This window comes from Alligator sinensis, unplaced genomic scaffold (assembly GCF_000455745.1).
Source record: "Alligator sinensis unplaced genomic scaffold, ASM45574v1 scaffold198_1, whole genome shotgun sequence".
Classification (NCBI taxonomy): Eukaryota; Metazoa; Chordata; order Crocodylia; family Alligatoridae; genus Alligator; species Alligator sinensis.
In genome coordinates this window covers 2515404-2528217 of record NW_005841906.1, presented here as the reverse complement: position 1 = coordinate 2528217, position 12814 = coordinate 2515404, and the positions used below count along the sequence as shown (strand labels likewise).

Here is a 12814-nt window from a genome sequence, read left to right as displayed (position 1 = left end):
CTGAATGGCGTACAATGTAAGAACTGCGGCTTACTGGGTCAGACCATAGGTCGGCCTTGCCCAGTGTCTGACAGAGTGGATGCTGAGTACGTGTGCACTTTCGCTGTGTGGCAGGTGAGGGCCCAGGGGTCTGTGTGCTATCAGCACCACCTGCAGGGAGGCCAGGCAGCACAGCCCACGTTGTGGTGGGAGATCTCATAGGATGTGGCCTGCGTGGTGTGTGTGGCCCTGGCAGATGCCCACAGGCACATCCTGTGGCTCCAGCCACCTTGAAGTTAGACAGCCCTGGTTTACATTACTTAAAAAAGGCGTGTATATGTTCAGGCAGGCCTGCTAAACATCTGTATTGAAAGACTTAATGGGGGCTCTACTCCAAATATGTATGTAGGATGCAGACACACAACAATTGCACCATTCCAAAGTGTCACTGATTGGGAACCTGTTGGCAGTTGTGTGGTAAATACTGTGGCTCTGACACCAGGGAATGGGAGTGAGCACCCTGCCTAGCATGCCTTGCAGTTGGGGGTGTAGTAGGGGAGTGCTTGCACCCAGACTTCCTTTGTCTTAAAGGATGGATGACCTGGGCCTGGGTCTTTTCCCCCCAGTTCTCTGCTGTTCATTCTCTCCTAAACATTAGTTCAGTAAATGTCAGTAGCCTGTAATTGATCAAAGTCTGTAGCTTGCTTGCCTGATCTGAGGGGTGCTTTGTCCTGAGTTCTTGGATTCCCAGGGCCTGAGGAGGCATGATGAGAGGCTTCCACGGAGTAGGAAGTGAGGGCACAGCTAGTTGTTGGGAAGACTGCTTTTATTGAACAAGCAGTGCAAGGGAGCAGCTGCAGCAGGGGGATTACCTGGAGGATTTACCAGACTTGTGTCATAGGATGTGTGGTGTCCAAATGTTACACCGGTTCACAGTGAGCCCGTTCAAAATAGTACTTGATTTTCCATTCCAGGTAGTTTTCAACTGTTTTAACAGACTTGTTTGTCCATTCACTTCAGGTTTAAACCACATCTAAAACAAGTTTGAGTATTATGTCTGTCGGTGCCCATAGGTGCTTGAAGACCTTCACAATAAAAAGGGTCCATGATTTCAGTTGGGTCTGTTCTCTGTCTGGCACTTTTTTTAACCAGTTATTGTATATGAATATTTGCAAATAGCTTCTGAATAAAACTTAAAAAAAATAAGCTTGCAGATATGATATGTAAGGGAAAAATGGGTCTGAATGATCTCAGTTGTGTACTAACTGGAAGGTTCTCATTGTCATACCTGTGTCAAGTTTTCAGGAATGAGGTCAGGTTGATTTGTCATCCACCAGGACTCTTTAAAAACATCCTTCTCAAAACAAAAGAGTCAAGAAAAGAAAAACAAAACAACTTGCCAGTATGTCCACTTTAACTAAGCCCTACTTTGGTCTCTCTTTCTCAACAAACAAATGACTTTGGATGCCATCTGTGTAACAGTTGGTATACTAGTCACTAGGAAGAATAAAGTACGTTTGGTAAAATGATCACTTGGACCTGTTGACATGAAATGGCCAATGAAGGTTCTGTAGTTAAGCATGAGGTGCCAGGATCTCTCTCTGCTCAGAGTTTGTTTGCTGGTAATTGCTCTTTGCTCAGTTTGTTTGTTTGTTTTAAAAGGTTGCACTTGGGAGTGATCTACAGTTGCTTGAAGGAGGACAGAAAAAGAAATCTTTGGAGCAGGAGCTTGAAGTAGCCAGAGCTTTAATCAGGGGAAATCCCAGAGCCACTCCTGCCCCACTCCATCTGGGGAATGGGCAGGAACTGCTGGGACAGCGGCAGTGACAAGGCATTCTCTCCTTCCTGTGCTCAGAGGTGTAAGCAGAGAGGGGAAGGTATGGAGTGAGACATATGGGGAGGTGCTGCTGATCATGGAAGGGAAAGGAAGGGGCATTGAAGAGTGAGGGAGGAAATTCTTACCTGATTTGGGAACTTAAAAAGAAAAGTCCCTGGCTGCTGTTCCCATGGCGTGGTATGCCCTCCCTGGGTGCTGGGGGAAGGCTGGGAGCAGAAGAGTACAGCTACTCCTGCAGCACCAGTTGCTGCCCCTTCATCCTCGTTTTTGAAATTATGCTCTTCCTATTGAATCTGTATTAGCCAGGGTCTGCAGTGCGTTAACTCTAACAAGCTAATGTTTCTTGCCTGGTGTATGAATGTCAGCCTTAGTAAAATGTATGTTGTCCTATAATGCGAAAATGAGATAGATGTGTCATCATTTCTAAGTGCCTTTAAAAATAAAAAGTGAAAAATTGCATCATGGTTGTAAAGAATAGTGTCATTCTTTTCTTTCACTATACAGAAAAGGACTTACAGTTCTTAAAAAATATTTATAAACTGTCAGCTAGTTTATGAAGCAGGTTAGCTATGGGTCATGTATCCCTTATGTATGATGGTATATATCTCATGCACTGTTTCAGGAACATGTTACAGTTCTTACTATGCGGCTGGATGTTGCTGAATAGGATTTCCTTGGGCTTCCCAATCAGTCTTTCTGTTGTTCAGAATGGCAAAGAACCCTAAATTTCAGGAAGTTACTCATCTATCTACAGGCTACATCCACTGTAAATCTCCACACAGCTTTACTGGTGAGTGGATAACTGACGTTTTTTCAAGACCTGAGGTTACCCCTTTTGTCAAACAGGTATCAGTTTTTACCCACTTTTTGTTAAGTATATTGGATGGAAAACCTCTCATAAAGTACAGTAATCATTTTGTACATAAATGTGTGAATATCATTTTCTAAGTTGTAATACTCTGATCTTGTAAGGACTAGTTTGTAAGACATTTAAAAAAAATACAGTAATTAAGTGATTGTCATGGGGTGGGGTACCTAGGGACAGCCATGATGCCCCTAGGGCCCCGTGATCATGCCAGTCTTGCCCTACGGGCACTGTCTATTCTCACCTGCCACGTCGATGGTTAAGATAATAGATAGTAGATAGGGAGGCTGCCCTCAAGTTGATATGCAGTCACAGTCCTGGTGGATCCCACTAAACCGCGTCGGTTCTTAGACCCCTTGCAGGATTCCATTGTAAGTAAGTGCCTTGCAGGACACCCCAAGCCTTATGAGCTAGATGCGTGGCTTCGAAACTGCCCCTTTGCCATGCCCCATGCCTCACAGATGGTATGTAGACGTCTCTAGTGATACGGCCTCAGTTTAGTTCTGCCTCTTGTTGCCACTGGATCCTTAGCCTCAGTAACTGCACCCTCTGGCACTGGGGTCTCCTCATCCCCCGTCACTGTGCTTTCTGGTGCTGGGGCTCTGCGCAGTAGTGTGCCCCAATGAGGCCGCCTCCTCCCCAATAGCCTCAGCCCAGTCCCATTGGATTAAAAGCAACAACATAAATATGAGCCCATGGGCTATAACATAATAGCAATCATAACAGAGGAAGTCACACTCTGTCCCTTTAAGAGAGCCAATTTCTCCCTCAACAATGTGTTCCTCTTAGCCCTGGATACTTCAGGAGCTCCTAAACCTCATTAGTCTCACCAGCAGCAGCACAGGCACCCAGGTATCTTGGTGGAGCTTTTCTGCACAAACTCCACTCCTGGCAGCTGCTAGGGCCCTAACTGACTTCAGTCCCAGATCTGGGGCTTATATGGGCCCAGGGCCCTGCCTCCTTCCAGTCAGCTGACCGGTTGTAGGTCCAGGCTAATTTCCTCATTAGCCTGCTGCCACGGCAACCTGCACCTATGGGGTTTATGCCTGGTTCCTAAGGGCCCTCTCTGGGCCGTTTCTGCCCTCAAAGGAGCACTGCAACAGTGATTTATTTATTTTATTTTTTTTGCACACGAACACCCCAAAAGCATCTCCTAAATCCCAACGTCAGAGCACTTATGGGGCTATATTTTATGGTTTTTAGTTATGCTTATGTGGATTTGCATCTTGAAAATAGCAGAGACAGTAGTGAGTTAATGCGTGTTTTATTTTTGCTTCTGTTTCCCCATCCTTCCACATCAAGGTGTGTTGAACATGAGGCAGCACAGTAAACTAAAAATAACTTAAATGTACCAGCATTAAATCCTAAGATACTCAGAAATCAGGAGATTTAAAAGTACCATGCATCTTTGTTTTACATAATGTATAGATTACTTTATTACTACTTGTTTAAAAAGGACATTGCATTTAAGGGAATTAGTGCTAACCATGCACTTGGTTCAACAAATAATATTGCCCACAGAATCCAGTGCAGCTTCAGTTATTTAAGTCTCTTCACTTTTATTCTACTGAGGGTTTGAATGGTTGCATTTAAAGTTAGTTTTTTTTTTGTTTTTTTTTTGCTATATATGCAGTGTGGTAAGAAAAGGGGTAATTTAATTTTTTTCATTGGTCTTTGATTAAAACTCATTTTTTAATCTTACTTTATTTCTTACTGTAAAATATTCATCCAGACTGCATTTGATTCTAGCGATATACTCATTAGTAAAATGTCAGTCTAGCAGTGTCTCTTCTTTCTCTACTTATTAGGAAGGTTACTGGAAAGCCAGTATCAATGGAAGTGTTTTGTATATAGTTGTGTGATTTATAGCATTGTTGCATGTTTAAGGGCCTATGAGCTGGTACAGTGTCAATAGAAAGTGTTCTTCTTCCTCCTCTTGCCTTAAATTTAAATATTATAAATTCTTGGTGTGATACTCTAGCTGTTGCATGTGTCTTAAGATTTTTTTTCCTCATTTTTCACTAGTTTTATAAATTCAAAAGCAATGAAATACCACAAAGCTCTCTAAGTCATTTTGTGAAAATTAAGCTAAGGGGGTTCTAAGAACTGACAGCTTGCTGACACTGTGTTAAACAAAGTCATTTTATATTTTAAGTAATCAGTTGTTTGTTATCTCTCTCTACAACATTTTATTTGACTCCAAGATGAGGTTTTTTCCCCATTTAACATCGGGGGGGAGGGGGGAAGAGTTGCTTCCTGCACCTCTCCCCCTCGCTGCCACTTATGCACCCCTTGCCTTCACCTCCACAGTCTCAGGTCTCCACCCTGTCCCATCTCCACCCTGCCCAACCTGCTTACCCTTGTCGAGCACCATCCTTGCTGCAGCCTGCGGTACGGAGCATGGCCCCAAGCTTGCCCCGTACCAGTGGTGCTGGCTCCATGAGGCTGCTGCAGGGCCATGCTGGGGCCATGCTCTGTGTCTCAGGTTGCAGCAGGGACAGATCCTGCTGTCACTGGGCAAGGGTAAGAGGAGGAGGGGTAGAGGCTTTGAGGGGGAAGGGGGCCGGGGGCCTGAGGCTGTGGGGTGGGCTTTGCTTTAAGGGGATGTGTGGGGTGGACAGGCATCGGGGAGCAAGCTTCCTTCCCCCCAACTCCGCTGCTGCCTCCACGCTGCCTGTCCCCCAACCACCTGTACACCACTGCTCTCCTCACGGCGTCCCCCGCTGCCTGCCCTACTGTATGCATCCCCCACTGCCTGTCCCCCCACTACCTTGCACACTGCCTGCTCCTTTACTGCCTCCCCATACCCCCCATCACCTGTCTCCCTTCACTGCCTGCAGCAATGGTGGGATGAATTTAAGACAGTTCTCCAATAATTAGATTCTATACATGGAAAATTATAACAAGCGTATACATATTTAATGTATAGAATCTAATTATTGTGGGGACATCTTAAATTCATCTTGGATTTGGGTTAATATTAGGGATCTGTGAGTCTTCGGTAGCTGATTCGATTCGGAAAAGATTCGGCCCGATTTTGGGGCCCGAATCTCCGAATCGAATTAGGATACCAATGAAAAGCTCCAAATCAAGTTGGAGCTGCAGCTGGTGAGTGTGGAGCAAATGCCCCGCACTCACCAGCTGCAGGAGTGGCGTTTGGGGCCTCTGGGCACTTGTGGCAGAGCCCCACCACATAGTGCAGGGCAGTGGGGGGCAGCGGGGACCCCCGTTTGGCACCCTTGTGGCAGATGTCGCATTGCACGAGTGCAGCGTGGCTTGGCAGGGTGCTGCGCACTGCCTGGGAGCTGGGACAGCTCCATGTGTCAGCCATAGCCTGGCACCACTCAGACCCAGTGGCCCCAGGTCCCAGGCAGCGTGTGGCGCCCTGCTAAGCTACACTGTACCCGCACCATAGGTCAGGTGTCATGCGGGTTCCAGGCGGGGGGGGAGCAATCCCTGCTGCACCCAACTGGCCCACAGTGCATGGGGAGGGCTCTGCCACAAGTGCCCAGAGGCCCCAATTGCTGCTCCTTCAGCCAAAGAGTGTGAGGCAGACTGTGCCTGCCTCTCCCTGGCTGATCCAAATCACCAAATCTCTCCGAGTCGGCGTCAAATCTTCCAAAGCAGATTCAGCCGAATCTATTTGGGACAGTGATCCAAATCTCCAAATCAAATCACTGTCCTTTGAATTGGCCAAATCCAAATCAAATACTTCCCTACTTGCACGGGTCTAGTTAATATGTCCAGGGGTATGGAAAAGAAGACAGTGTCTTTATCCATTAACATATGTGCCCTTCAACATTTGATTACACTCTCTTGTACATCAGTTTGTAGATTTTGGTTGACTTTCTTGGGTGGGATTATGACTTTAGGAAGGCATTAGGAGCAAATGTAAGAAGGACTGTTCTGAGTTTGAAAGAGTATGAAGAAAAACAAATTTAGGAAGAAATTATTTTCAGAGAGTAAAAAGGAGCCACCAGAAGCATTGTCTGGCTTTTATTTCAAGAGCAGAATTATGATTTATCACTAGAGCAGAGTAAAAGAATAGTATTATTGTGATAAGTTCTTAATAACACTGCTGCTTCTATGTGTTTTGAAATAAAGGTCACCATTAAAACTGATAAAACGCCTATAGAAATCTTAGTTAAGATTTTAATGCAGACCTACCCAGTTCTTTAAGGATAGTTATTTGACTTTAAAAGAAGTGCAGCAATTATATATTTGAGTCAGAATCTTGAAGGTTAATTTATTTTTAATACTGGCTGTTTATAGCTTGACATTACATTTTAAAATTGTTCACTAACTTCACTAAAACTTTAGCTTTAGAAATTGTAGTATTACAGTGTATTTAATATACTTTTTGTTATGGTTTCTCATTTCTAGCCAAGGTTACATGCTTTATTATTCAAAAATCTATGTGCTTCAGCACTAAGACAGAGTCAGCTTTAAAATGTTTATTTAGTGTTTCGTGTGTGTGTGTGTAAAACTGCATTCAGACAATTTCACTACTTTCTGATTTCATGAGATGTTGGCTTATTGTACTGAAATGCCTTGAGTGAAATGTACTGAAATGCCTTGTACTGAAATGCCTTAAATCAGAAATTTAAAGTTTTTGTCTGGTTTATAGGGTAACTTAATATATTTCCTGTGTAGTAAAGGCTGTAGTGATGTAAATTAAAGTTTATGTGCAAAGAATGCAACAATATATTCAGTGGTGTGGTTCTTAAGTTATTTAAGTCTCTAAAACAGCAAAATATTTTTCTACTGAAAAAAATTGAAATCCATGTAAATTGTCCCCTCACTGACTTCTGGTCCCCAGTTTTCACTTACTTCAGCTTGACTCTTCATTCTAGGAAAAAATCAAAGTGAGAGAATAAGGACAATTGGATTTTTTTAAATACTTGTTAGGGATGCACTGATAGAGATTTTTGGGGCTGATACCAATAGCTGATTTTTAAGGAGGCATGTTGGCCAATACTGATTTGATTTCTGATACTGGCCTGGCAACTTGAAGAGCTGCGTGTAGCTGGTACGTTTGGTGTGGTGGATGGGGAGGGAAGGGAAGTGGGGGGGGTGCAGATCAAGCCCCTGCAGTGAGGGAGGAACGGGGCAGGAGCTGGGGCAAGTGCTGCCCAGCTAGGGTGGGGTAGGCGCGGGACGGAGTCCATGGGGGCACAGGGAGAGTGGGGACAGTTCCTGCTGCTGTGCACCACTCGTCCAGGAGCAGGCTGGTCCGGCACTCACCTGCTCCTGCCACTGCTCCCGCTGTTCATCCGGGAGGGCATGAGGGTGGGGGGGAGCGTGTGCCCCCAGATCTGCGCAGGACGGGCTGGGCCGGGCTGGGAAGAACCCTGCGTAGTCCTGGCCCCAGCCTGCCCTGCCCCACGCAGATCCGGGGGCACACCCCCCATGCCCTCCTGGACAAACAGCACACAAGTGACGGAAGCTGCCCCTCCCCTCAACCCCCAGATGAGCCGCAGCTCCATCCCACACCCGTCCTGCCCCGGCTGGGCAGCGCTTGCCCCTGCCTCAGCCCCAGCTCCACTCCTCCCTCACCTTGGGGGCCTTGATCTGCCCCACCACACCCCTTCCCTCCCCACTCCACTTCCACCACACCAGACTTACCAGCTGCACGCAGCTGTCCAAACTGCCGGCCTGTGCTCCTCACTGCCTACGTGCTGCATTGTGGCTGCATGCATGCACGGGCATTTATCAGCCAAATTATTGGCCACATCAGGCCAATTTCTGATACGATCAATTTTCTTTGTATCGGTGCCCATCTGATATTGGACCAATGTATCGGTGCACCTCTAATACTTGTTTATAACACAGCAAAAAGTAATTATAATTGGATAGGTAAGATGAGAAATAAACATTTCTAGAGAAGGACATTCATTTCTATGATTAAAAAATCAGATTAGTTTTATGTTGGTTTTAGGTTCTAGTGTGATGTAGTCTGTTTATCTGCTAATGAACAATAAGTTTATAAAAATCAGAGTTCTTTGACTGTGGTTGTCTAACTAGTCTATTACTTTCTTTTATATTTAAAAACAAACTTTGCAGTTTCCATAAATAAGTCCCTATGTTATCTTCTGAGATTTGGTTAAAAAAGTTATTCTGTTAGCAGGAGAAATGTTCTTTTTCAGATAATGAAAGGAGCCCAAATGGGAGAAACTGACTTACTGCTGACCTTTTCTGCTGCTCTTTTTTGAGAGCTGGATAGTAATAATGTCACTGCTCATGATAGTGTTTCTGTGCATTGCATTTCTTCTTCATATTTCTGTTCAGCATATCTTGTTCTGGGTAAATGTTGGAAAATGCTGCATACTTAGAGGAAAATGGTTCAGATTCTTCATAGCTGGAAAAGGAGAAATACATTTCATTAATACATTTGAATAGTAAACACTTAACCTTATTTTTAGAGGCCTTTATCTGGAATAAAAAAACTCACAGAAATACAGAGGGAAGAAATGATTTGTAGGAAGTTCAGTTCATCGGAATTCTATTTGTGATTGTTTTGTAGATGATGCAGTTGTTGAGCAAGCTTATTGAACAGAACAAAACCGTAAGTTATATTTTTTGTGAAGTTTGTCCACTGTTGTGGAATCTAGTTTCTGATGTTACTAGTGAAACAGTCAAACTACTTTGACAAATATTTGATATAGATTGTAGGTGTAGCATGATATTTGTAAACAGCTATGCCTTGCTCTAAAGCTGAATAAATATAGTTTGTGCTGGACGAAGCTGAAGCACTAATCAAGTGGTTCAGGCATTTGAATGAACACTTGCACGCAATCCTAATTGATTAGTAGTGCAGTGGTTGCAAATGCCCATCCCCCCTGCCCCCTTCTAAAGTAACGCTCTGTGACTGGCTGTGACTGGCTACGCTGTAGTGTTGCAATCTGAGACACAGTAAATCCCGCCCCCTATTGGCATCTAGGCTATAGGAGGTCCAGCTCCTTTCTACAGCCCTAATCTGCAACAGGGCTCCAGAGGGATGCAAGAGCTAAGGCAACTGTGTTCCTTGCACAGGGCCCTGGCTTCCTTTAAACCCCATAGATGCAGGGCCAGATCCAGACCTTAGATTACATGCCCCAGGAAAGTCTAGGGCTGGGTGGAGCATGGCTGGCTGGGGAACGCCTGGTAACTGCCTGCCCAAGGAAACTCCTCCCTGGCTGGCTATGCTCCCACTAGCCTTAAATTCTCCTTGGTCATTTAACTGGCTGGCCAGGCAGCAAAGTCTCCCAGGGCATGCAGCTGCTGGTTGCTTCCCAGCCAGGCCCAGACTCTCCCAGGGCATTTAAATGGATGGCCAGGGAGCAGTGTCTCCCAGGCCATGCAGCTTCTGGGCATTCCCCAGCTGCCTACGCTCCACACAGCCCCTGAGTTTCCTAGGACAGTGGTTCAAACCTCTGGTCCATGGACCAAACAGCCCACAGAGCCATCTCATCTCGCCTGCAGGTACCCCATGGGTCCACAGTTTTGATAATGGGGGAGTGGCAGCCACCCTCCCTCATTGCCAAATTCCCAAGCCCCATGTTTCCTCCCATACCCCCTCCCTCTTGCTTCTGGCTCAGGCCCAGGCCATGCTCCCCCTCTACCCCATAGCTGGGCTGGGGCTGGGCCACTCCCCTGCTGCCCCCATTGTGAGGCTGGGTTTGCACCAGGCCTTCCCCCCTGTGGGGCTAGGTCAAGCTCCTTTCCCCTGTGGAGCTACGTTGGGGCTGACCTATTCCCTGCACCTCTCCGTGAAGCTGGATGGTGCCTGCTATGTCCACCCTGGGTGCCGGATCAGGATCACCAACTGGATTCAGCCTGTAAAGGGGAATAGGTACTGCCCATCTGGCCTGCCAGGCAAAAAGGTTGGGCACCACTGCCCTAGGGCATTTAAATGACTGACCAGGGAGAGTGCAGAGCTGGGGCAAGCAGCCAGTCAGGGCAGCCCAGCCACTGCCTTAAACAACCTGGTTCAGCCAGGGGGGCCTGCAGAGCTGCCTGGCTTTAGTGCATGGGGCCCCCTGGCTGTGGATTGATGGCAGCACAGCTAGTCTGTATTGGTCCAGCCCGAAGCAACAAATGCATGCACAGTTCACGATTAGTTGGGGTTCCACTGGATTCCACAAAACAGCTGCACTTCAGCCATTTGAATTGAGTACTTGCATGCACCCTTCCAGTGCCCTGTGCAGCTTACTTCAGCATGTAAAACCAATGCAAGTTGTAGCAGTGTAAACACATTTCCTTCCCAGGCCCTCAGAAATAAATATTTAGCAAAGGCCAATGTAATGTGCTCATAGCCTATTGCTCTACTTGGAAAGCAGCATTTTTCTTTCTTAAATAGGAAGTGCTCAGGGATAACTTGAAGCCGTTGCGGTAATTGAGCTTAGAAGTGAGAAGCACACAGATCATTTTGATTCTGCATTTTAGAAGTGGGCTCAGTGTTGTCTGGGTCTCTTCAAATTAAAAAAAAAAAGTTATGAAGGAACACTGCTGTAGAAATCCCAAGCAGCAATTGAAATAGTATGAACACTAAATGAAGATCAAGGATATGTTTCTTAACCCTGCCACACATTTCTCCCTGTGTTTACCAACTAGCTTCACTTACTTCATCATCTCTCCCACTTCATTTTTGGAGTTGTAGTACTGTCAACATGGAAACATGTCTCCCATTGGTAGTGTTTCTTGGTCTTACTCAGTGGCCAAAAACATACACTGAAGAGGCAAGCGGTTTTTTTTGTGTTGTCTTTTATTGGACCAAGTCCATTCTTTTAAAAGGATTCTTTGTTTTCACTTACACATGGAGTAATGCATGTGCTTGTGTTCTGTCTGCTATTTAACTCAAGTGGTGTCTACTTTTCACCAAGACCTCAGGAAGGATGGGTTGTGTTAAAGTGCTAGGTAACTTCTCTCTCAACTATACAGTTGGTCCTATACAAGATATCGTTAAAAACCCTCACCTCTTGTACACTTCCTGGACCATCATGGCTGCAACAACACTCTAAGCCAGAAGTGTTAAACATACAGCCTGCAAGCTGAATCCAGCCGCTGACTGCTGTGTCCAGCTCACTGGGCTACCTGTGGGTGATTGGAAGTGTGAGGGAGAGGGGGAAATGGGCAGCCTGCCTAGAATTTATTTAGATTCATGTTCTTTGTGGTTGTGCAATATCTAGCACAGTGAGGCTCTGATCTCTAGTTAGAGCCTTAAAGTGCCACTGAAAATGCAAATATTTAAACTCCGTTGTGTTTCTTAGCGTGTATGCTTCTAAGTGTATGCATGGAAAAAGTGTAGCAAGAGCTTGCATAGTTCATGAATATTCCACCAAGAAAATAAATATGTTGCATGTGTGCAAAATGAACTTTCACACACAACTTTTTACTACAGCACAAAAAGTGCCTGAAAATACTCATTAAACATAAAACCTGCACTAACCCAAACAGCTGAACTGCATTGTTAGCAGGGAGGAGGATGGTAATCAACGGCTGAAGCTTTGCACTGAATACCTCTGCAAACAAGGTTGAAGGTAGCACTCAGCACAGAAGTATTTTTAAATTTCTAAAACTACTTTTTTACTTTTTTGTTTGTGTGGACCAGAAAGTACTAACGCACTCCCACAAAAGGTATCTCACAGCGCATTATTTTTTATTGCAGGTGATGCAAGGAATGACCTGTGTCACTCTTGTGGTCACTTCCTTATGTTCAGTGTACAATGACACATGAGTATCAAAGAGGAAAAAGAACTTTAAAATAGGGATGTAATTATTGTTTAAAAATGTATCTGTTTAAATAGTTAACTGGTGATAACACATACCTAGTCCTGGCTGGGGGGTGTGGAGCCCTGCCCAGGGCTTGTCCTACCCTGCCCTGCTTCAGGGGAGGGGCCACAGCTGCTTGTGTGGAGCAGTGTGGGGAGACAGTTGCCCCGAAGAGACCTGCTTGGACACAGCTGCTGCTGGGAGCCACTCTGCAGGGCCTTTGACCATGGAGGGAGGTGGTGGCAGCAAGATCTACCAGACAGCATGGGAGATTTCCCAGCCTGCTGCAGCTGCTGGTGGACTGGGAGGGAGGGAGCAGACTAGCTATGGGTTCCAGTCTCCCTCCCCCTTCTGCTCCACCTCCTTTCTTCCTTGCTCCTCCC

General features: G+C 45.7%; 1 protein-coding gene and 1 long non-coding RNA gene across 8 annotated transcripts in view; one reads left to right on the top strand and one right to left on the bottom strand.

Annotated features, from left to right (window-relative positions):
- Window positions 1-12814, top strand: part of BTBD9 (BTB domain containing 9) — a 289544-nt gene that overhangs the window by 1058 nt on the left and 275672 nt on the right. For 3 of the 7 annotated variants that reach the window (XM_006018580.3, XM_025197812.1, XM_025197816.1), the window contains exons 1-2: window positions 7-1856; window positions 2439-2606. In XM_006018580.3, coding sequence (XP_006018642.1) covers window positions 2525-2606 — 82 coding nt within the window. In that variant the 5' untranslated portion in view covers window positions 7-1856; window positions 2439-2524. Of the gene's footprint in view, window positions 1-6; window positions 1857-2438; window positions 2607-9204; window positions 9247-12814 lie in introns of those variants that run through there. The other 4 variants (XM_025197814.1, XM_025197815.1, XM_025197817.1 and 1 more) reach the window with 3 other exon arrangements.
- LOC112549416 lies at window positions 5813-12636 on the bottom strand. The gene is made up of 3 exons (XR_003092814.1): window positions 12488-12636; window positions 8872-9039; window positions 5813-7530 (listed from the first exon to the last, which is right to left on the bottom strand). It is a non-coding gene; the product is annotated as an uncharacterized LOC112549416 (long non-coding RNA).